At 33.6% G+C, this 26,536-nt stretch overlaps 1 protein-coding gene across 2 annotated transcripts in view; it reads right to left on the bottom strand.

The window, feature by feature from the left end:
- Positions 1-26,536, bottom strand: part of Stim (stromal interaction molecule) — a 96,790-nt gene that overhangs the window by 13,385 nt on the left and 56,869 nt on the right. Inside the window, exons 6-11 of one of the 2 annotated variants that reach the window (XM_088243534.1) lie at positions 16,793-16,992; positions 14,688-14,804; positions 11,894-12,061; positions 10,269-10,403; positions 9,272-9,392; positions 7,158-7,241 (exon numbers count right to left, since the gene is read on the bottom strand). In XM_088243534.1, the coding sequence (XP_088099660.1) occupies positions 7,158-7,241; positions 9,272-9,392; positions 10,269-10,403; positions 11,894-12,061; positions 14,688-14,804; positions 16,793-16,992 (825 nt within the window). The remainder of the gene's footprint in view (positions 1-7,157; positions 7,242-9,271; positions 9,393-10,268; positions 10,404-11,893; positions 12,062-14,687; positions 14,805-16,792; positions 16,993-26,536) is intronic. The other variant, XM_088243543.1, reaches the window with a different exon arrangement.

The raw sequence follows: 26,536 nt of genomic DNA on the forward strand, positions 1-26,536 counted from the left end.
TTTTGTGAAAATCCAGCTCAAGGGCGCTGATTAATATAACCTCTTTTTACACGGGGAATACGTTTCATGCAATACCGTTTTAAAAAGGCGATGGATAGGTTTCCTTGTATAAAAATCATTTCAGGATTTCAAGAAAAAACTGTTTATTATTTATTGTACCTTAATTTTATAAAAAAATACAAGACAACAAAATACTTTTGACAAATCATAACAAAGATTATTCTCAATCACCCTTCCCTTGCGCATACCTCTCTGTGCCAGTAAGTAAAAGAACGATGTAGGATATTCCAAAATATTCCAAATAATATTCCGCATTGTTAAATTAATGTTTTTTTTTTCATTTTTGTACCATGTTATTTTGAAACTGTGTAAAAAGAGGTTCCTGTGTATATCTTGTTCTTTATTTGCATTAAACTCATACTTTAAAAAACCAACTGCCCTTTGCTATGCAAAACCTATGAAATTATTGATTCTAATACAGCAACAAATTTTGAAGTGTAAATGTATCGATAAGAAGATCTGATTTTGGACAGGCAATACTCACAGGTGGTTTTGCCAAAAGACACATTCTCTTGTATGATAACTATGTAATTCTTACAATGTACATAGATACTTATAACAAACATATAAAAATTGATAAATAAACTATATAAAAATACATAATCAATAAATAATTGTATATCTCTCGGTAAACCTGTATAATATCATCAACAATTTCTCTATTAATATAAGTAGGACGGTTTTTCTAACATGATCAAATAACCCGAGTTCTTGAGTAGTGATATCGTCGTGATAGTAGAAAAATGACGATGTTCAAAAAATGTGACATTTACTTTCTTTTATATTAGATCATGAAAAGGTTTTATAAAAGCTTTATATTCCAGGTTGTTAAAAAAACATATGGATAACTAACCCATCAAAAGATATACTATTGTGTTTATCGAATTGTGACATAAAGTGTAAAAAAAAATATTGAAACCGCTTTCATGTAAAGTTGAAGAAAATCGCATGTGTCTTTGTTCTACAATCATGACGATATGATTACATATAACTAGGGATGAACCACATAAAAATAATCAAATGCTTTCAAATTAGTAGCTACACCAAACATAACTGCCAACTTCATACTGAATGATTCATTAAAGAGATATTTTCGGGATGAATGCATTCATTTAGATTAATTGTTTCAAGTTCACACTGGATGAAAATAAGTAGAATTGGTATAACTTGACTGAGTTAATCAATTAGAATGCAAATAAACCAATCAGCGAGTTGAGGAGCTGCTGCAACTTCATACCAAATGCAAATAGACCAATTGTCTTCACACCAAATGAATTCATTCAAATAATCATCTGATTATTTAAATCACTCTACTACTAAATTCATTACTGTATCAACAAATACTGTCTACGCAACCATAATATGTCACTAGTTTCGAATTCCAAATTTTACAGGAGAGCGTAAAAACAACATTACTTCAATAATATTTTTGAATTCGGTTCTTTAAATAAAAATGCCCATAATCTCAGTTAATGAATTAATAATAGTATAAAATATAATATTTTATGAAAAATAACAATTAAACTATTTTTCTCCATAAGACTCTACCTTGTGCAAGATGATGGAATACACAGAAAAAATAAAAATATTTATTTTGTATATGTGGTGGTTTACGACATATTACAGTTGCATGGATGATACTTAAAATATATGTGTATAGCTTAGTGATAAAAACATATTTAGAAAAACCCTATTATTGTCATTCATTGCGTAGTACAAAATTGAATGAATTTTTCAAATATCGGAAAATAATATAATCTAAAGAAAGTTTCCATTATAGCTAATGTTTATATATTTGATTGCATGTTACTAACACGATATTTCAATTTCACTTTCAAAACACTACATATCCATTTAAAAGGTGACATGTTACAACTAAAGTTCACTAAAATATATGTAACTACTGTTGGCACATTAAGTATTATAGGTGACTATTTACATAGTAGCTAGCTATCACAATTAGAAATATTTATAGTGATAGAACTATGAGCTGTACAAGATCAGAAAATAAATATGTATAATGATTTGATCAATTGAATGTTTAAGTTAACATTAGTAAAAGTTATATTATGTAAATTAGCTATATTATGTACATTAGTAAAAGTTATAATATGTAGTAAAATTCAGGACCGGACCTGACGGGATCCGACATGTTATTCTCCTGTCCCTCATAAGCGAATGTCTGGTTTTTGTGCCAACAGAACCTATGGTACCTGAGCAGCTTGAGAAATAAATAAATAAAAAATTGCAGATAATTTATTAAACTAATGAATTTGTAGTATTTATATAAATGCCGGAACCAATGACCATTTTACATAAAAAAATATAACAATTTTCAAATGCTTATATTTTCTTCAAATTTATTCTAAGATATGAATCAATGAAGCACAAAAATGTATAAAATCGAATTGACTACATTGCTAAATCAATATTGGACCCGAATTGACTATTTTACTCAAATAGCGTCGGATATAAACTAGTTAGGGAATAAATTAATAATGACTTAAATTATTATCAAGACTGTGAATTTTGTCGAATAAATAAATGGAAACATATTTAATTACCTAATTAATTATATCATCACATAACTATTTTTTTAAAATGCAATAAAATACATCATGGGAATAATTAATAGAAAATTAATGCACATTTTTAAATAAAATAGCTAAATGACAAATAAAACCTAGAAGAAAGAATACAAAATACTTTTGTAGAAAAATATCATTTTTTTACTGGATTTTCACCAAGCCGTGATTTATACATAACGTGGCGCTTAAAACCAAGCAAAATTAAGTACCTTAATTATTTATTTGGTCCCTTATTCGTGTATATTATATTGTCATTACATAAGTACGCTAAATTAAGTTCTAATCACTCGATATATTGTTTGAAAATACATGATTATTAATATTGATCAAATACAATTTTTTTAGCAAAACATTTTAAAATCTTTCCTTTTACACGTAAATATTTGTGAAAATAGGAGTAGCTTCAATACAAACTTGTGAATTTTTATTAGGGGAAACGAAAAAGAAACTAAATATTTTGACACCATACTTTAGTCAGTTTGTGTTGATACACGGTGCAGTGAATACATATTTTTTTGTAGCTAGTGATGTGTTGTTTTCAACAATTGACGACAAATATTTGCATCATCAATATGCTATTTGTTTAGTAAAAAAATTAAGACCTAATGGCTTTAGTTTTTTAAAAGAGGCCTTCTGTAATGAAAAACTGAAGGAATTCTACAAATCCGGATGAAAACATACGCGAGATGTGTAGAAAAATACTACGCCCGATTGTGTCGTATTGTAAACTTGAGTCGGGATATTTATATCCTATCTAGATTCAAACAATCGCTGAAATAGACCAGATCTTGTCTCGAGGAAGTTATTTTTTTTCTCTTGTTGTAGATTTATTTGTATTTTATTTTAATCGTACCTGCATATAAAAAATAAAAAAATGTATCGAATGAGTCCGTAAATAAATAAATTAAATGTTATTGGAAAATAATGGGCTTGAACTCTATTTTAAACTCTTTTCCTTCGCAAAAATCAACAGGAAAATTGAAGCAATTTTGATGTTTAAACATAGGCAGATTGGTGAATGATATGCGTTGTAACACTTAGACCAGCTAATGAAAGATTATAAGCCTAGCAAATGCCTAGAATTCTATATTCCCTTCCTGCTGGGTTTGAAAGGACTATGACAAAACAGGTGCATTTTTATGACCTAATAATTGTATAAAATGCCCACTGGTATGATCATTTCTCAGATTTACACAGGCTGTGAAATATAACTAATGTTATTTTATTTTTAAAAAATAATATAAATAAAATTCTAACTAGCCGTTTTACACTTACTCGATGGTTTTATTTATGAATGATGATTTCAATTAAAATTTACGATGAAAATATCAAATGCGGGATTCTTTTTAATTTGAAAATAAATAATTAACAATTCAAACTATGATGCGATGATACAGTAAAAAAGCATGCAAACTTAAAATAGTTACAATGTAAAACCTATGCAAAAGTAATGATCTCTTATATTTGTATAATAATATGTATGTACAGTGGAATATAATATGTTATTGCAAACCCTAAATTGATATAAAATGATATTTAAAAGGGCAGCCAAAACATTTCATATAAAAAATAATATTTACCAATAATAATATCTAATCAGGCCCCCAAACCAACGTAAAATTTTTGTTAAAAATTTAATATTAAAAAAACATACACAATTTTTTAAAATTATGTAGGATGTACACATAAAAACATGTATATTCGGAGTCAACGTTCAAGACGCACACAACGAATGCAGTAGTGTGTTGTGACACTATCCGGTTGAGTTTAGATAAAAATTAACCAGTTGATATTCAGGAATATACATTATATTCTAGAATATCGTGGCGCCAATTTTTATAGAAACTCAACCGAGCAGCGTCGAAACACATTACCGCATTGCTTCCATGCGCCTTGAGCGTAGAACAGGTCTATACATAATATGCAAAATGTAAGAATGTATATATTTTCAGAGATCGTTATAACTGTATTCAGATTACATTTAATTAACACATCATTTAATTTGCATAATCTTTTCGGTTTTGCGCTACCAGTAAATTATTTTCATCAAATTAAACCATATTCTGTTGCAGATCGAAAACAAACATTTGAGAGTTTATTTATTTACTAATGGAGTCACAGTCCAGTCCAATTCAAGCGCTGACACGAAATACAATAAAATACAAAAACTTGAACTAAAACAAATAGCAGACATGGATGTGAGACATATAATGATAACGAATAATACACCAGAAATTAACATGACAGATTTTTTAGATATTTGATGAAATAAATATGTCTACTTCACGCTAAAATAATCAACTTCTCGAAGTATCGAGCGGCCTGATCATTCTAGGCAAAGGCGACCGAATGCCATAATAATTGGTCCTGTGATGACCGAGGAACAGTATTCCATTATTTCTGGGAGTGGGAATGCTAAGAGGAATTTATGGGACATCATGAATTTTTTTTATTGTTTTAAAGATACAGATCAAGTCTCATTCGATTTGATACTGACTATAGTTGTATAGTGTACAATGCATATTTTAGTGAGATTATTGTGTTATATTTAACCATGGCGCCTGAGGTATATGCATAGTTCACAATGACGAAAATTATTAACATCCAATATTATATTGCTTTAAGATTTAATTCCTCGTAATATCTTAAACACAAAATGAATTAAAGCAAAAAAGTAGTTTAAAATGATGTTTAATTAGTTTTTACTATTAACGTAATATAGTATGATTTTTCTGAGAACGGTCCCCCTGACTTTGAAGAGACTGCCAAGTAAATGAAACTCAAATTTTTAAATTATTTCAGTATTTCATGGTTGATAGTGATGTGAACATTTTCGTTTTAAGACTTCATTGATATTTTCGATCTTTATAAATAATTTTAATGTAACTTTGGCTGCTTTATTTTGTTTCAAAATCGATATAAAAATATTATTTCTGCAAACATAAGTGTTACTTATACAAGCTGTTCAATTGTTTCACATGAAAAGTTGTTTTGTGCAACTAAAATCATTTCATCGACATCTTAAGTTTTATATAAAAAGTGTCATTCTTTTTTTTGCAACCTAGATTTAATCAATGTAAATCTTATACTGCTATGTTCAAATATAACCCAGAATTTGTAATTTAAAAGAACGCGCTTGAGGTATTGGTATTTTTTTCTTTCTTCTTAAAGTTGATAGGAACATCACAGAAGTGTCAATTTTAAGTGCAATTTGTCATGTAGTTTGTGGTAGCTCTGTGAACAAGTCGATCTTTGGTGTGTTTTGCAAATTTCGTTTTTAATTTCCTTAAAAAATATCAACGCAAATCTGATACTTACCATAGTATTTAAGTAAGAAAAATTCATAAAGATTACCGCCATTCAGCACATCATTACGCGATGAAACGTGAGCGTATGGATATGACGTGGAAACAAGTCAACAATCTTTAGAGTGGCGCTGGCCAACTGAGGCAAAACCCAAAAATTCAAGCAAAAATCTCTTAAAAATTAAGGATGCTGACTGTTTTCTTCTATTATCAAAGTGTTGTGCACTCGAAGTTCCTTCCAACAGGTCATACGGTCAATAAGGAATACTATTTAGGTGTATCAAAGCGTTTGAGGGAGAATATTCGTCAAAAGGGCCAGATTTATGAAGAGATAACTCATAGTTTTGGCGTCAAGGTAATGCGCCATCTCTCAAAATACGCAATTATTTAACAAAGCAGCTCCCTATGCACCGTATTCACTTGATTTGGCTCGGTGTGACTTTTCCTGTTCCTTAAACTCAAGTTACCACTTTGCGAAAAGCATTTTGATTCCATTGAGGTGATAAAATAAAATTTGAAGAGAGAGCTGAAAGCCATCAAGAAATCGGCCTACGAGAAGTGCTATGAAGATTGGAAAAGACATTGTCATATGTGTATTGCTTCTAATGGTGATTAGTTTTAAGGGGATAAATGAAACATTTATGAATAATTGAGCTTAAGTTGTTTTTGTGATTTTTTATAAATTCCGGGACATATTTGAACATAAAGTATTATATGCTAGTGCGCTATTTGCGCGTATGAATCAACTAAAAAGCATGGTAAGTTCTGTACTTAATTTATTCACACATAAAGACTATCACTACACTTGCATCAATTTGGCACATCCCTAAATAGAACTGTCGGGCGACTGTTATTAGAAAAATTGTACTGTAACTAAAGTAACCAATCACATCTCTTTTCCCATTACCCACTTTTTTGGATATTTTTCAAAGTTGTGATGGGAAAATCTCCTCAGGCCTGTCGTGTATAGCCTTACGAGCGATGAAGAAGGCGTATCTCTTAATTTGTGTTAAGGTTAAACCTCTCGCTGCTTGGATTTTAATTTCGATTTGACGATTCCATCGTTTAATGTAGCTGTTCCAATGTATAAATCGAGCGATACGTATTATATTAATGTATTATTTTCAGGCAGAGGAGCGGATAGTGGATATGTGAAATCAATCGGCGTGCTGATGATCCGGTTCTTCAGGTTGTGCGGCCTTACCTGATGCTCCCGCAGCCGGTACTCCGTACAGGGAAGAAGACTCCTCCGCGTCCAGGTCATCCTGAGAGCTGCTCATCCTCATCGCTGCGCCAAGACAAGAAAGAAATTAATAAGATGATGATTTTATCGTGTTTGAAATAATATTTCTGTGTGAAATATGACCAGAGCCCTGGATGAGAATTTGTTACTCGACTACTTGATAGCTACTCTCGGGTAAAAACTCCAAAAAAGAAAATCAAAGGAAATTAGTCCGCCTCACAATGGCGTATTTGTCTACTGTTTTAGAGGTCCCAGATACAATGCCCGACAAGGTCGACATGAAACCTGAGGCTTGCATCTAAAAGGACCAATGTCGTAAATCACAATATTCATCATCATCATTCCATGTCCACTCCCTAGTTGGAGCATATGATATCCACAAAGATCCTCCAGGCATATCTGTCGGTTGCCAGCACCTGTGCACTCTCAAATCAGGTTCGTGTCCCGAAGTTCTGACGTGAACTGCCGACAAACAGTCTGCAGCGGATGTCCAGGAGGTCGAGAATCTGATGCCTTATAAAGTAGGCGAGCCTGGTTTGTGTGATCTCCCCCTTTACCCAGTCTCTCAGACACCTCTCTTGTTCCCACACCTTGCATTAGTCGGGTCAATAATGCCAGGGATGCAGCATTTGAGAAATTCCGTCAACTCGTCTATCGTTTAATGAATAAATAAATAAAATTGAAATTAAAAAAAACTCCCGGTGCCGCTCCATTTTTGAAGCTTGAAATGGTTATTTTTATTTCAGCCACTCGTGGAATGCTTTATGCAACCTCTAGGAGATATTGAGGGTGGAAGGCGGAGGAGAGGCAATTAATTACTCTCTAGAAATGACAACGCCATATTTACTTTATGCGGTCTGTGTCTGATTCGATCGCTCCATCAGAGTGTTTACAGCTCCTGGAGTGATCAAGCGTTTATCGCAGATCTTTAAAAAATTATTCGAGCAGCTTATTCCGCGGTTGCAATTAACGAGTCTAGATGACCGTGTATGTCTAGTCTTGTAGAAAGTTTGGCGCCTATAGGCCTCTATGGGTGTCCACTCAGTTAGGGTCATCTTCGCTATCTCTCAGAGCTTGAAGTTTGGTGCGTTCCACTATTTTCACCCATGTAAAATCTAAAATCCAGATGGGTCTTTTCCCCTGTTTCGGGCCAAATGAAATCATTCTTCGGCATTATAATGAACTGTTTGATAAAAAACATTAATAAAAAACGTTACCATGCATGAGGCGCTGAGAGCGGTAGGAGCGTAAGCGACATTTGGTGTCAGTTTAATCCGAGTAGTAGTTAGATGAAAAAAAATCCTAAGATTTAAGCCACACTAACTCGAGCGCCAATATTAAAGCTCGAAACTAAATAAACAAAAAAAATCTGTATGGGTAAATTAAAGATAAACAAAAAAATCATAACCGCCAAATTTGAATGAACTGTTCATTTATGTTAGAAAAAAATCGTCACATTTGACTTGTCTGTATTTAATTGCATTTTCATTTAAAAAAAACCAAAGTCATAAATGTTTGGAAGCCATTTTGCCGTTTTGCTAAAATGCCTCTGGCTCTCAGCGCCTCATATTTACGTGAATAATTGTAAAATCATCATCATCATCATTCCCTTTCCGCACCTAATGGTACGCAGGGCACTGCATTGGTACACCAATCGCAGCGCATCTTGATCATTTTGTTACATGAAGGTAAGATGATCAGTCCTACGCTTCACGTACCAGTCCAGGGACTATGAAATATTCTGGTGTGAAAACACCCTTTTAAATAAATATTTCAAATCAACCATGTCGGGAATTGAACCTCGAGCCCTCTCGCATAGTAGGGAAACGCGCTGACCATTACACTACGATGCCGACATTTTGAATATAGTTGAATGTATATTTTTATTGATCGAGATCAACTCTCGACAAAAAATAAATCCGACATTGGCCCTTTAAGTCTTATGGTCTGATGCGTCTTATCGTCCGCAAAATACGGTAACATGAGGATTGGTTTTTTTTTTAATATGTACAGCCTACATCTTTTGTTCGTAAGGACAATTAGTAAGTCTATTAAAATGAATGTGCCATACTTACATCGGCTAGGGCGTCCATTATTATTTCTATATAAAGCATTTTCTAGGTAATGCAATCCACCGTTGTTGATAATGTTGAACCCGCAGAGAAGTTCCATTTGCTTCCAACGATGAACTCTTTCCTAGTAGTGGATAAATTTAAAAATAGGTAAAAACTACTAATAACTATTTTTGGAATGGGAGAAATAATATTCGCTACTAAAATCAAAAGAACAATGTTCAACCCAAAGATCGCATGCGTGCATACTGTAATGTGTCACTTTTTCTAGTCGAACGCTCCACCTTTTCAGAATTATCAATGCAACCAATCTTTTTTTGTCTGTGTCTAATACATTTTTGAAGTGTCTTTTTCTAAGTATCTTTCTTGTCTATTTTGGTGAGTCCCTTAAAAAATGTAAGGCGGCCTACGAAAAATGTAAGGACAAAATATAATGCAAGTACGTTGCATTAAATTAAAATAATTTGATTCATTATCTCAAGGCATCTTTTACATAATTCGGTTGAATTTCAACAAAACCCCTTCTTTTCATATATATTTATTATGTAGCTTGCAAATAGTTTAGTTTGAAAATACATATAACCGCATGGTTATATGTATTTGCGAACCAGCCACTTACATAAAATATATTTATTAAATATTTCACACATGGAATTGTGAATGAAATTTCATTTTTACTCTTTTGTTACCTTAATTTAAATAATAATTGAGCGGGAAATTTGCACTGACATATGTCTCGAATAGGCATTCTGGATTTTAAAAGAAATATTTCAACTTAAGAACTAAATTAAAAATGGCAAAAAAACTAGGTAAATAGTGTATCTTGGGTGTAGCTTGGGATTTATAGGATACACGATTTGTTATATTTGTTGTAACATGAGATTATTTATAAAACTGTAAAATAAATATAAAATAAAAGATAGGTTAAGTTTCAATCTAAGATAAAGAAGGTTGGAAAAGGAATCTGTTTAAAGGTATTAAAATAAAATATTGTACACACTTGTAATTCTTGGGTAACTTCATTGAGTGCAGTTCTTGCCTCCACAATGGATCGGTCTACATCGTCTATAGATTTTCCATGAGTGGATACAAATGCACCGACAAGACTGGATCGCTTTTTCCTCAACTTCTCACACTGAAAAATAAAAAAAATGAATATAGTATATCTACCAGTGGGCTCATCTCTGGTTGTATTACCCGTCATTTAATTGTAGTCTCTAGTAAAGCTTTTTACCCATAAAAAACTGAAGCTTTCACAGCATGTCACTGACAATTCTGTAGCATTTAGGTAAAGAGGTACATCATCGATCGGCGAGCATTACCGCCGATCTACAATGAGGAACTTCAGCTCTACGGGAAATTGGATCCAAAAAATGTTTTCTTACATGTTAGAGCGTTAAATTGTATCACAAAGTTTCTTGAAAATGTACAAAAAAAAATATTTTAATAAAAATGAACTACTTTGAACGACGTCACTAGTTCATATGAATCGACTCAAATTAGTAAAACGATAAGTTCATGCTTGTCAAATTAGTAGAACGATAAGTTCATGCTTTTACCAGCTGAGACAGATTAAATGCATACGCAAATATTTGCCAGTTTATGCCGCCTGTCAATTAATAAATGCGCTTGTAGTGTCTAGAGTTGATTATTGTAATGGTACTTACGCAGGCCTACCAATGAATAAAATGGCTCGCCTACAGTCTGTATTGAATGCTGCAGCGAGAATTATTTTTGGAATCTAAGTTCATTCCACTACTTCGGGAATTACACTGGCTACGTTTTCCACAGAGGGCGGAATACAAACTCTGCTGGCTTATGTATAAGACTGCACAACTCGGCTCCGGAATATCTAGGAGAACTCTGCATTCCGGATGAACTAGCTGACAGACGTCTTACGCTTAACGCATTTGCAGTTGCAGGCCCTACGGCATGGAATGCTCTCCCGGCAGGGGTGCGAGGCTGTGAGAGTGAAGTCATGTTTCGGAAAAAAACCCACTTGTTATCTAAATCATATGAATAAATCCTTACCATGTGATGACAAAGTACATTGTTTTTTCTTAAGTTACAAATTAAAAGAGTTGAAATTAAATTTATTCCTTTATTTATTCACTTTGTAAAGCGCCCTTGAGGTATTATATTACGAAAATGGCATTATATAAGCTATCCATAATAATAATAAAAATAATCGATGATAAGAGAGTTGTGGAAGTTTTCCGGTTTACTTACCGTCAACGGAGCAATCGGCAAAACTGACCGAGAAGTTACGTGACATGTTCAGATCGGTGAGTGTTTCTGATATTTAAAAGTCGGATCTCATACAATTATAAAAACAAATTATTTGTATCCGCAAACAAATAATAAATGTAGAAAAACATGGCTACCCCGAATACAGGAAATCTATTGCCGGTTGCCACAGCAACATTATAATTTATTGGTTATTGCAAACACGTGGTTACATAAACCTACGACGTTGCGAAGCTATGAATTTTAAAATTATTTTTTGAGAAACTTCACCATACAATTAAATGCTCCAATTTTGAAGAAAACATTCTTCATATATAATTTCCCGTAGCACTAAACTTCTACATTGAGTAATAGCGCTACGGAAGAGTGTGTAATTACCGCCTCCCTGGCCTGCTGCAGCTGCTGGTCGGCGCTGTGCTTCTTGCGCAGGTAGGCCTTGTTCTCCAGCTCGTGGGTCAACTGCAGCCACATCTGCAGGCCGGCTGGCGGCGCCCAGCAGCGGTCCTCCAGCTCCCCCTCGGCCCTCTGCAGCTCCGACCGCAGTATCTAAGAAAACCAAACAAAATATATGATATTTGCGAGAAACACAAATCCAACAGATAAAGAATGTAATAAAATACCAACATATCCATTTTTCTAAGAACACAATAAGTAGGAGTTTTGATAAAAAAAAAATTAACGGAGTATTCCAATTTCAAAATTAAATCCGTTTGTAAGAGCCTACTTATTTTCCCTAAATTGGTACACTTGTTTATAATTAATCTGTCGATTTGCGGCCATTTTAAACATGTAGTTGGTTTTTGACAAACTAGTACCTAAAATGTGCTGTGATCGGTGAATTTTTCAAGATTATTCCAAAACGAAAATGATAATGCGCCCACTCTTGCCTCGCGACTTGTTTGCGACTTTTTGACATAAAACCAAACCACATTGATGCACCAGCCACTGTATTCACCGAATTTGGCCTTCTGCGATAAATATCAAATCGCTGACAGAACTCATCAAATGCTGGCATAAGCGTATTATACCTGATGGTGATTACATTGAAGGTGACAACAGAAATACTGAGGAATAAATAATATTATTTCTTTAGACTGTGTTTTTTCTATTTTGACAAGCTTTCTAGAAATTATGAATATTTATCAATATAATCAAATTTTCTAAGTAAAGGCAAAATTTTATTTTTTATTTTTATGGCTTATTATAGAAATAAAAGACGAGTGATACTTTAATCCACAAATTTGGAATATCCAGTGACCAGTTTCATCGCTTTTGCAACATCTTCGAGACTGGTATCTTTACTAAGAAATTCAATGCATTTATACAAAACAGAGGTAAGGATAAAGAATTCTAAATTATATTAAAGATAAATAAAAAATAATAATAAGCCAATGTCAAATCTAAAATATGCTATATACAACAACTATGGGGAACAGGAAACCAAAATGACATAAACAGACTACAACGACAGCAAAATAAAATATTGAAGCTAGGATATGACCTCCCTTATCTAACACCAACTAAAGAAATCTTTAAAAAGAACTAAACAATTAAATGTGAATTGACTTTTTTTTTGTTTGTTTGAACTTTTACAACTAGAATTGTTAAAATTTATTCATAAGTTAGCCACTGGTATTTTTGTAGACAAAGAACTAAAACTTGAAAAAAATTGTAATAAATATGGACATAATACAAGAATATCATAACAATATCACATACAACATTCCAAAACAAGACGAGAACAATCGAGACTAATAAATCAGGGACTGAAATTATACAATAAACTACCAGACAAAACTAAACAAACGACTCGGACAAACTTTTCAAAAGGCGTAAAAATATAATTATCAACAACAGAGTTTAAATAAAAAAATATATATTATTTTTGTAAAATGAATGTAATAATCCTTAAGGGTTAATAAATAAATTTCAAATAAAAAAATATGAGAGTAAATTAAATTAAATTATTTTTGTCTTAATCATTAACAAAGAGTTTCTGGTAAACTAATGAGTTGATATAATAATATTTCTGACGTATTGTAAATATATTATTTTTAACTGTCACTTAAAGTATCATCATCATCATCATCATTGCCTTTCCGCACCTAATTGTGCATAGGGCACTGGATTGGTACACCAATCGCAGCGTATCTCGATCAATTTTGTTACATGAAGGTAAGGTGATCAGTCTTACGCTTCAAGTACCAGTCCAGGGACTATGAAATTTTCTAGTGTGAAAACGGAAAGTTTTAATACATTTATTGCATAAAATAAATATACATATTTAATAACAGGGAATCTATATAAAACTAGTGAATAGAGAATTGAAACGGAGTGTTCTCTGTTTAGGATAGTCTCCATCTAACATGGCTCAGCCTGTTCTAAGATGGAGATTTTTATCTTTTAAAGTATAAGTAGTTCTACACTAATACAACAATAACAAAAAAACTTAAACTACTTAATTATAAATGCATAGCTAATAAGATGTAAGAAATTAATTATTGTTATTATACAAATATAAAGTATATATATGTGCCAAGAATAAATGTTGCTTAAACATAAATAATATAGTATAATATATAATAAAAAACAAAAATAAAGTAATTTAATACATATGAATATAAATAATATGTGTACCAATTACATAAAGTACTATGTTTATTAATATACATATATTTTTCAAAAAAATCTCTCGCTACACTATTTATATGTGCAGTTTTTTAATTTTTAAATTTGTTTTACATTTTGAGTCTTTTATATTTGGCATTAAATATTTTATTTCGACCATGTTGGGAATCAAACCCGAGACCTTTTGCACGGTAGGCAAACGCACTGACCATTACACCACGAGGCCGACAAAACTAAAAATGTAAAACTATAAATATTACCAGGATTCAATTTAATAAGTATCACTCGTCTTTTATTTTTACAATAAATTACAATAAACTTCCATCAAGAATGTTCACTTACAAACTTAAATTTTTATGGCTGTTCAGATACAGATTGATTTTTATGGGCTATTACTTTACACACTTGCTGATGATGGACGCGGCAATGCGATACAAAAGAATACAAATGACATGGCAGAATAACCCAGAAGAACTCAATCTGCAAATTTTGAATGTTTATATTGAATTTAAATGCACTATTTTATACAAATAATAATAGTTACCTCGATTTCGTTTTTGAGATGTGAAACCTCGAGGTCAGAGTACGAGGTAGTCAGAGAAATGCCAGACGTTTCTTGCAGTTGCCTTTCTAAGTTCTGCTTCTCAGTGGCTACGTTTTCCTAAAATTAAAAATAAATTATGCATTTTTAAAAAAATAATAATATTAACGTTCATATAATTTACCTAAATATTTCAATTTTGGTGGCCATTTTCAAGGAGTTGTAAATGCCTCACTATTAGAAAATGGAAATCAGGTTGCGGTAGAGTAGGGCTCGAACCTCGGACCTATGATCCGTGAGTCCGCAACATTAGCCACGGGACCACAACCTGATTCCATATCTACTATTTATTTAAAAAACCCTTTTTGCCGTTGTGTGTACCTATTGTCTTAAATATATTAATAAACCAGCTGACGGGCAGTATATGGCAGGACAACGTCTGACCCGACAGACGTCGTCCTGCCCGAACGTTGGCTTGCCTGCTATTACCTTGGAAAAAGACTTTTCATTGATAAGTAGGTAACCTAGGTACTTGACTATGATTGAATTCCAAAAATAAAAATTATTAATATTCAAATGTTGAATTTAAGTAGGTATCTAAGTACTTGTGTATGGTTGATTTCCAAAACATAAAATAATTCATTTTTAAATATACATTTCTTTTTGCAAATGTCAAACTCGGCTATTCTCACCAACAGGGGTGCACTTTATTCATGAATACGATTTTAAAAAACGTATTTAAAGTACTGACTTTAATTTTATTAACTGAAATATTATTTTAGTATTGCCAAAAATTCAGTAAAAAAAAAAATGGGAAGAAATTATAAGGAATGTAAGGAAAGAATCTGATTAGGATCCATAAAATGTGAGTGTTGTTTGTAACCATTCATTAAACGAACTTTTTTAAACACAAAAAAACAACATCCTTCCATTTTTTGTACATGCATTCTCGTCGAATGCAACCCTGGTAGGTCGACGAAAAAAAGATTTATGCTTCTATTAAATTTTAATAGCGCAAAGATCTACATTTCGCTGATAAATCTGTTAAGCTGTTTAGGAGAAGTTCAGTGAAATCACACGTACAGAAGATTTACATATATAAAGATAAACCATTAGTTCTATCTGCAAGTGGAAAAAATCTAATAATTTTGCCATTTACTCCTCTTATGATTTTGAGCAAACAAAAAACAAAATGATTTTTTTAGGGATTTCAATATACAGTGAGATATCCTATTATTAAGCGACTTATCTAGGAATTTCATTATTCATTGAAGATATTTGATCAAACAGGGGAAAATAACAGAGGAACTCGTAATAATTTTAAAAGAATTTCTGTAATCCATCAATAATCATTACATATGCCGTCATGTGATTAAACTATATATTTATAACGAAATACATCTACATCATCATCATCCCTCTTCCCGCACCCGGCGGTGCATAGGATACTGCACTGGGTGCCAGTCCAGGAATAATAAAAAGATTGCAGTTTAAAAAAATCAAACAAACCATCACACCGTTTCACCGTAGGGGTAGAGGCAGAGAGGATAGAATTCCATATCACTTTGTCTTTGCATACAGACCTCGCTTGCTCTACATTCATACATCGCTGCTTAAATTCAAAAGGGCCACAAATCAAAATTTGACTTTTTTCAGAACAGCCAATCAAAGTTATTGAAGTGAGATTTTGCTTTTTTTTTTTAGATTGTATTTTTTATATTTTAAATATCATTTAGATGCGTTTTCTAAAGCTGTATCTATCTAATTATGGGAGTCTTTTTCTCATAGAAAACCGATTTATATCTTGTTTATGCAATACAAAGAAATTTCGGGGTTTTTGATTTGTGACCCTTTTGAGTTTAAGCAGTGACATCTTCTCATGCACGCACATTGATTATTCTGACTTTTGACACGTCCGTCTTCAAGTAGTATACACAATGATCTCTACCGTAGGGGGGGGGGGAAGGATTGACACGGCACACAAAGAAGAAGTAGGAGAATGGTGTACTAAATGTGGTAGGAGAATGGTGTACTAATTGTAGTAGGATAATGGTGTACTAATTGTAGTAGGATAATGGTGTACTAATTGTAGCAGGAGAATGGTGTACCTGCTCCAGACGGGCCCGCTGCAGCTCCTTCTGCAGCTGGTCCAGAGTGAGCTCGGCCTGGTGCAGGGACTCCATGTCCTTGAGCATGCGCTGCATCTGGCGGCGGGAAGCGCGGCCCTGCTGGTAAGCACACCACAGCCCCACCACGGCGCCCAGGATGAGCGTCACCAGCACCCCGTCCTTCCACCGGTGACCGCCATCTGAAACAGTGCCGAGTAATAGTAAACCATAACAGAGACATCCATGGCATGAACATTACGGACAGCCGATTTAAAAAAATTATTTTCATCTTCAAAATAAAATTAAAAAAACAACATATTTAAAAAATTTGGACAAACTCAAAATATTGTTGATTAATCCACCTGGTCCATGAAGAAGTATAGAAATTGAAAAAATGACATTTTCAGGCGTTGCCTAGTATGCAGGTGAAATAATTCAATTAGACGAATCTCACCCGCATAAAAAAAGGTTTCAGCTCTTTAACTTCACAAACATCAACAGATGAAAGAATTGAAGGAATATAGATATTCAAATATGGGCAGAATGGTGAATGTTACACAGTGTGTAAAGTGGCCACTTAAACCATCCATTGACAGGTCATAAGCCTGGACTTCTATATTACCTTCTCTTAAATGTTCTTTATCTCTGTTGTAATATGTTAAAATAAGTATTACTCATTAGTGCCAATCTATTAGGGCCTGTCGATTGGCTTAAATTTTTTTTTTTTAAAAAGTCATTAAAACAAGTTGCGGGATAATCGCATTTAAAGCTTTTTTATTCTTTCAAAGCATTATTTCTCCCACAATTGTCGTAATTTTTTTTAAAAAGCTTTAAAGAGTAATCTTTACTCTAGGCATAGCATAAAATTAAAAACCAACATCTTGCACCTATACCAAAAAATATTTGAAATATTTAAAGACTGTTGACTTACAGCATTCTGTCAGTATAGCCTTGATATATTTCAAATATTTTTTAATATTTATGATATCGTCGCGTTGGGGAAACAAGGTTCTATGTAGATTCATAATTTTTTTGAAACATAAAAGTTTGAAATGAAGACATTATTTAATTTAATATTGTCTTAGTTAACTTAATAATAATTAAAGATTGATTTTGTTTTTCTTTAAAATTTTGCTGCAGATAGAACCGATATTTAAATATAAATATAATAAAAGTTTATTTTATTTATTTATTTAACTATTTGCACATAATGTTATTTGTATATCGGCGGGCTTATTGCCAAATGGCAATTTCTTCCAACCAACCAATAAATTTTATTTTTTTTAAAAAAAAGAAATATTTGCGTTCTTATGATTTACCCAAATATTTCATTTTGAGGGCCATTTTCAACGAGTTGTAAATAACTCACTATTAGAAAATGGAATCAAGTTGGGGTAGAGTGGGATTCGAACCACGGACCTTTGGTCCGTGAGTCCGAGACACTAGCCACGGGACCACAACCCGATCAAAATTGTATTTTTATAATTCAAGTTACAGAACATTTTCAATAGAAAAAAAAATTAAAAAGCTAAAGATATATAAAAGTAGAAATAAACACATTTGTTTATAAATTAGCTTAAATCAAAACTATTACTCAATGGGAAAAGGGAAAGGAGGAGAGATTAAGGAAGAGAAAGGAGATGTTTCTTCAGACGGGATTTAAACAGAGATAATGAAGTAACATCTTTGATGGTGGATGGGAGATGATTTCACAGTCGAGCCGCATGGACACTATATAAGTTAGAGAAGAAAGAGGAATTGTGGATGGGTATTAAGAGAGTGCCTTGAGAATTAGAACGAAGAGGCAAACCATAAACTGATAAGCGTTGAAATTTTTCACGTAGGTATATAGGAGCGATAGGACTATGAAGTACATTGAACAGAAGTGAGAGGGAGTCTCTCCGCTGTCTAATTTTGAGCCATTTCAGTTGCCTACGATAATCGGAAATATGGTCATATTTCCTAAGACCAAAAATGTACCTTATGCATGTATTCTGAAGTCGTTCAAGTTTATCGAGTTGCTCACAGCTTAAATCATTCAGTTGTGAAGAGATTCATCTGACTGAATTATTTCACATACTAGGCAACGCCTGAAAACAATTTTTCAATTTTTAAACTTTTTCTTGGACCAAGACACAACAATTAAGGTTTCAGCTCTTTAACTTCACTAAAATCAACAAATGGAAGAATTGAAAAAATATGGATGTTCAAACATAGGCAAATGGTGAATGTTACACTGTGTGTAAAGTGGCCACTTAAACCAGCCAATGACAGGTCATAAGCCCTGTAAATGCCTAGTATGTCATATTCCCTTATTTAAGGTATTCTCCATCCCTGTTGTAAATTGTTAAACTTAGTACATTTTCATTATTCAGAAAAGAAATGTTTAAAAAGTAATGATTTTAATTTGTATAAAGATGATTGTTAATCTTAATGACTCCCGAGGGGGTGAAATCCAGTCTTTTGTCTACGAACATTTGGACAAACTCAAATATTGTAACTTCAAATGTATTTACTATATCGGCTATTTAGTTGAGGTTCATCATTCAGTATTGAATTGGGACCGAATCAATACAGGTGTCAGTTGTTTACCTTCGATTAAAATGACACAATATGTTAATATGAACTAACACGCTTTGTTTGTTATATTATGAATCTGTAAATAATGATATTATGCTAATCAAAATATTCTAAAAAAGTGCTAAAACGGAAGATCTGAACAGAAAAAAAGACAATTGATAATGTTTACGTCTACAGGGAAGATGCTATTAATTATTGACTAATTTGTTGTAAAATAATTTAAAAGATTACATTATACACTAATTTGTTGATTTTTTGTTGTTCACTTGTTTATTAACAGCGTTCAGTTTGAAAAATAAGAAATACATGGACAAATAGAATTCAGAATAGTCCAGAAGGAGCGCAGAATCATATTTGAATACATCTGACTGTGTCCAAAAATCCCCCCACTTTGCCCCCTATCGCCGCGCGCATGCGTGAAGTCGCCACGTAATGTTGCTAGATCGCGAAAAATATAATCATAACACAAATGTAAGATTAACAAATTACAACAGGGATGGAAAATACCGGGAGTCTTTTGTCTACGAACATTTGGACAAACTCAAATATTGTAATAAATGTAAGAGATTTAAAAAAAAAACAATTTGTTAATTTCTCTAAAATTTTATTGTACACGCGGAAACATTGCTTGACACAACAGAGTAGATAAGTAAAGGGTCATTTAATAAGAGTAATTTAATTAATGAACTTTGAACTTAATAAATAAAACAAATTTTATTTTACGTAAAATGGATATTTTTATGTCATGTTAAATAATATTTGATGTTTTAAAGATAATGTCGGTCAAATGTCCACCACGCCATTGTTTAATCTGAGAGGTCCAATTTTTATTAGTTCTCTCATTAGATGAGCAAAGTAGCGTAAAAAAATTGAATACCCTGGCAACACTAACAAAATGTCAATTTTGTTTTCTTTGACAGTCTGATAGACAGAAAAATAATTCAATTTTTAATTACTACTTACACATGCATTTGCTACTTACACATGAAATGTGATCCCATCCTGTTTCTTTTTGATCACAGGAGTATTTCTACATTTGAAAACGACACAACTCGGCATAGTTGAATTCAAATCGGGAGTTATATATTTTTTTTGCCCCCCAACAGGCCAGGAGGCCCAATTACAGTGGTTAATTACATCACAGAATATCCAGGCTTAAAAAAATTACATTTATTTTTTTATGTTCTCACCGGGAATCGAACCCGGAACCTTCCGTGTGTGAGTCAAGCGTCTCGACCGCTACACCACGATGGCCGCCGAGTTGCGTATTGAGCGATGTCTACAATGAAACTAATGGGTCAAAACGTAAAACTACTCCTTTAATAGTAGTTTAGTCGCCTTCTATTTGATGCGCGTATGCGGTTTCTGGACTATTCTTAATTCTATGCATGGAAATATTTTAGGTATTAATACAGTATCTTATAATTTCATACAATGTTTTAAACTAAAATAAACTAAAAATCTACACTGTACTATGAAGAGAGGAGAGGGGATGCGAAGGAAAAAAGAATGAGAAAGGTTCTTGTTCTCTTCATTTGAAAAAAAAAACGCACACAACTTATGTTAAGAAATTATGCTCGGAATTAGAAATAATAATTTTATTTAAAAAATTGACTAACAATAAATTCATTGTTGAGCTCCAAAATAAACTGATTTTGTCACGGATGACATGTATTTATTTTATCAAGTGGGTATGTACCTACTTTCAATTAATCGAAAAACAAATTAATGAAATGAAGCATGCCAAAACAAATTATCGGAAATCAATTGAACATTGGTATTAGAATCGCCATTATGCGAGGCTGATTCATGGGCACAATGCGACAATCGCATCGGCAAACCTTGATATTTATAATGCATTCGGGGGCACAATGATCATAGCAACAAAAAACATCATCGAAGACTGAGGAAGTTCTGTAATTCCTACAACTACCACCACGCCATTCCTCTGTACAAGTAGGCGGAGAAGAGAGGATGGAGAGCGAAATAGAGAGCTCGACGTGTGACGGGTGCGGAAGCCAGGAACATTTAACGATAACTCCGACATAAGAGCCAGACTATCAAGGCGTCCACTGAGTATGTCATGTAGGACCCCCATGTCTAATAGCAGACGGCGATCTTCTAAACTAAGCGAGTGGTGCTTTTTGCAGGAAGACATATAATTGAGATCGGTATTCCTGCATCTCCAGTAAAGATTTAAAGTGACATTATATTTTCTGATTTAAAATTGAGCGTATGATAAACTAAAGAAGTGAGATTTTAGTTGGAATCTGAACTGACTAAGAATGTCGATGATTCGTAAGTTTGAAGGCAATCGGTTCCAGGCAGAGGGGGCGGCGTCGGCGAAAGCACGATCTTCAAATCTAGTGTTTGGGGAGCGCCGGATTTCGACAAGTTTTCCTCTGCCTGAATCAAATGCTGACCTAAGAGAACATTTTCTTTGACATGTATTTTCCCTAATACAAAGGTCCGATAGGTATTTTTGAGCCATTTCATGCAGGGATTTGAATACTGTCCAGCAAAGCTTGTATTTTATTATTTCTGGGCTTTTTAACCAGTGCAAACCTCGAAGATGTTGTGAGATATGAGAATATTTTTTGGCTCCCATAATAAGCCTCGCTGCTGCATTGAAAACAGATTGAAGGTTATCAGTTTTATATTTTGGGAGATTTGCGTATATTCCATTGCAGTAATCTATACGCGAAACGACATGAGCATTTACAAGAGCTTTAGTTGCGTCTATGGGAACATTTCTCCGTGCGGATTTGATTTGTCGGAGATGGAAGAAACCAGCACATACCGTTTTATTGACCTGAGAATGAAGAGAAAGATCTGAATCTAAATGAACACCCAGTAGTTTAACATTTATACTAGGGGCAAGATTAAAATTGGAGTAAAATTAGAATATAATATATCTATTTTACCATTCGTTCTACAGGACCGGACAATCTTAGTGACCCTTTGTTAATCTTGTCAATTACACCTAATCCCAGATTTGCACGCTCGCCTGATTTACATTTTATGTATCGTATTATCAGCGCTACGATTTTTCAAAGTTTTGTAATTTTAAAATAACTCTGCCTGTGACGTCACAAGTTCTAGTCGGCGAGTTCTTCTGATAGGTGAATCGGCTTCCTGGAAACCGGAAATGTATCATAACACTATCATCGGTTGATTCTTAAGAACTTGTGACGTAGTTCAAAGTAGTACGCTTTTATTATTTTTTCGACCGATTTCGAGAAACTTCACCATACAATTAAATGCTCTAATTTTTACCGCGTGTAAGAAAACACTTTTTATATCCAATTACCCGTAGCACTGAACTTCCGCATTTTACATAAAGCAATAAATTGACTCTTTCGCACTTGATATTTTATTAAAACAGACGTGTAATATTAATTTTAAAGGTTGTAAAAAAACTACGATAATTAATTGTTTCTGAACTGGAACTTGAAGTGTAAAACTAATCACCTTTACATTCATATAACAGAATATTAAATACGTTACATTTGGTCTACCGATGCAGTGCCCTATGCACCACAAGGTGCGGAATGGGGTCTGACGATGATAATGATGATGATGAATTTAGCATAGCGATAGGATTGCACATGCTAATCAATTTAGCGCGCTAATTAGATTGAATAAAATTACCAATAATTTCTTTTAGTAATATTAACTTTTGTGTGGCTGTAATGTCACACTAGTCGACATAGGACACAAGACTTGATATATCTCTCTTATTTTCTTAAATTATGAACTCGTATTTTTTACAATCTTCAAATTGACATTTTCACACCGGATTTGGAAAGTAAAATTTGTATTTGCTGGATGTTAATACAAAAACTATTTATCCTTGCTACGCGAAGAATAAATATCCGCTAATTCAGCAACACATCTGTATCTGTAAAAGAGAGAGCACGAAGATAGAACTCACAACAAGGAAGACAGAAACGCTGTTCTGTGGCGGGTGTTGTGTAATACAGATTCAGTCTTCAGTCGGTTGATGATGTGATGGGGGACGCACGCGCGTAATATGAGCGGCGTATTTATGATTTTTTATTTATTTTGCTAAAACAGGGCAAGTTATGGAAAAATAATTATTATACAGCACGTCTCCATATTTTTTTTCAAATGTCTGAACTTTAGAATATTCCGTCTTTTACATGTAGTAACACGATGTTACATCACCGCGCGCAAAGGGATTATTTACCGAGTCTGTGCAGTGCATTGTTTCCTTGGAAAATGATAAATACAAGTTTTTTTAATTTGTCACTCATTTCCTGCGAACAATATTTTCCAGCGCGGCGCCGACCGGCAGACGGGCGTTGTATGCACATGTGCAGTGCACACGGTATGTAAATCATTTAAGACCATGAAAATCATCATTTAAATACCTTGAAAACGACATGCAACTAGATGTTCACCATCTTGCAAGTTGGCTTCGTATCAATAAGCTCAGTCTCAACATTAAAAAATCTAACTACATAACATTTGGTAAAAAACGAGATATTTATCTCAATATTGCTCTTGGAAATGATTATCTTGTAAAGACTGGCGTGACAACATATTTGGGAATGTACATAGATTCACAGCTCTCATGGATTCACCATTTTGATTATGTTAAATCTAAAATCTCTTTAATAACTGGTATAATGCATAGGTTTAGGGGAGTTCTTCCGATCTCACTTCGCCGCGCAGTGTACTTTTCAATGATACACTCTCATTTGGTATACTTGTCGTGCATCTAGGGATTTGCCACAAAAAAGTGTACCTATATCAAAAATACAAGTAATACAAAATAGAGCTATAAGAAACATATACGGTATACCAATGGAAACGCATGTCAAAGACATTTACAAACTTACTGACATTCTCCCATTTTTGGTCATACCGTATTATGAGATTGCAAAAACGGTGCTTCAGGGTGTAAAAAAGACTCTCTCACTAATATTGGCTATACCTTTAATCGTGACGTCCATCAGTATAATACGCAGACAGAGTCAAAATATTCACGTACCTGGAACACGCACGACAAGGTATGGTCTAAGGTCTCTGCTGTACCTTGCTTGTAGCGAGTACAACAGGCTACCGGAGTCCTATAGAACGCCAAATAATGACTGGATTCATTAAAAAAAATACTACTTATTTACCATTAATTTGGTTTTAAGTTCTTCTTTATCCTCGGATATTTCTTTCTTACAATATACTCGTATAAACAATAATTTTAATTTTTACTATGGATTGTTTAAATTTCTTTGTATTATATATTTGGTTGTTATTTTATTTCAGTTTTATGTACATATTATTACTTGCTATATTATTATTATTACCATACCTTTGTGTAAATATTATTCTGTCCCAAAATGAGTTTGTTGTAAAAAAATATAAAAAATTGTATGATTTAATAAAAAAATAAAATATATATATATATATGTGATGTGTACATAATACCTGGTACAGGTGACATTGGCAGATGGCATTGTCACGGGCCGGCCATAATAATGGCCGTATGTGTAATACATAACAAGTTATATAGGCGCGCAAACTACCGCTGGCGCTGTAATTGGCCGACTGACCCGCTGATTTTTCACGGGCGATGGAATCTGTAGATTTCCCCTGAACCGATCGGGTGTTATCACACCAACCGATCGATTTCAAATCAGTAGGTAGATCACAAATAACTATCGACGTGCTAATAAGCGACGTGATAACAATTTCTCACCGTGGTTGTTTATCGTATTCGCAATCACAATGCAACACCCGTGAACACCTAATATTCTTCTTCTTTTCCACATCCGCTCCTAAGTGGAGCATGTGGACATCACCAGTTGCCTCCGGGAGACCGTATCGCCAGCCAGCACTGTCGCTTCTTCCCATGTCAGTTCAGCGCCCCTTAATTCCGCCGAATAAAGTCTAAAGATCGTCATTGACGGCCTTCCAGGACGGCGTGATCCCGCAGGTTTAAAGAAGAGGCAACTAGGGTTTAGGTTCTCCCGAGGCATGCGCAGCACGTGTCCGAGCCAGGTCCACCACCGCATCCTCGAGACACTCGTTATAGGAGTCTGCTGCGTCCGTTCTCGGACTTCAATGTTAGTTATAAAATCGAACCACCTTATACCTAATATTCTTCTCAAGCACTTATTCTCAAAACTCAGAATTTTGGTGTTTCGAGCTTTGGTAAGGTGCCAAGATTCGCACCCATATAGGAGAACTGGCATTATACAAGAGTTGAATAATCGGCATTTCGTTTTGACCGAATATAGACTAGAGTTCAAGACAACACGCATCATTTTAAAAGTTGCTCCAGCAATTCCTAGGCGGGTTGCGAGCTAATATTAAATGTAAAAATATTTACGTTTCGCGACGTATAATCCTGCTGCGCAATCACATATTTGAATTTCACCGGGATAAATATGGAAAATATTATTATTATTTATTAACGGACACTGCCCATGTATACCATGTATAGGGTTTAAATATTACAATAAAAGAATTGTTAAAAACATTTTTTAAAAAAGAAAAGAAGCTTTGACAAACATAAGGGACATCAAGACAAGATCTGGACTATTTATTTAGTGCTCGTTTAAACCGTTGTAAACTTAAACCAAAAAAGTCCAGATCTTGTCTTGAGTTAACAATACGACAAAGACGGGTCATTGGAGAATTAAGGCCATAGTTTGTTCTATGCTGATCGACAAACAGTGCTTCATTGTTTCTCAACCTATGAGTCGGAATATGGAATTTTACTTGTCCCAGTAATGATGGAACATCGATTATACCATTTAGTATGCCGAACATATATATGGAGTCAATATTAGTTCTACGTTTTTGTAGACTAGAAATATTTAATAATGACTCTATATCAGCATGAGAATAATTACCTCTCTCTAGTCCAAGCATCCACGCTACTTTACGAAGCAAGCGATGTTGGACTGACTCAATGTGATTTATGCGATTGACGTAGAATGGAGACCAGACCACGGAGGATATTCTAGAAGAGGGCGAACAGTTGAGCAATAAAGAGTTTTGATTATACGGATATTAGTAAAATAAGAGGATATTCTGTTAATGATGCCGAGTAATTTCAGTGATTTATTTACTGTATTATCTATATGCTCGCTGTATGTCAGTTTATAGTCCAAAACAACTCCTAAATCTCTGATG

Source organism: Micrasema longulum, unplaced genomic scaffold (assembly GCF_059751315.1).
Source record: "Micrasema longulum isolate JH-2025_06_02 unplaced genomic scaffold, ASM5975131v1 h1tg000023l, whole genome shotgun sequence".
NCBI lineage: Eukaryota > Metazoa > Arthropoda > Insecta > Trichoptera > Brachycentridae > Micrasema > Micrasema longulum.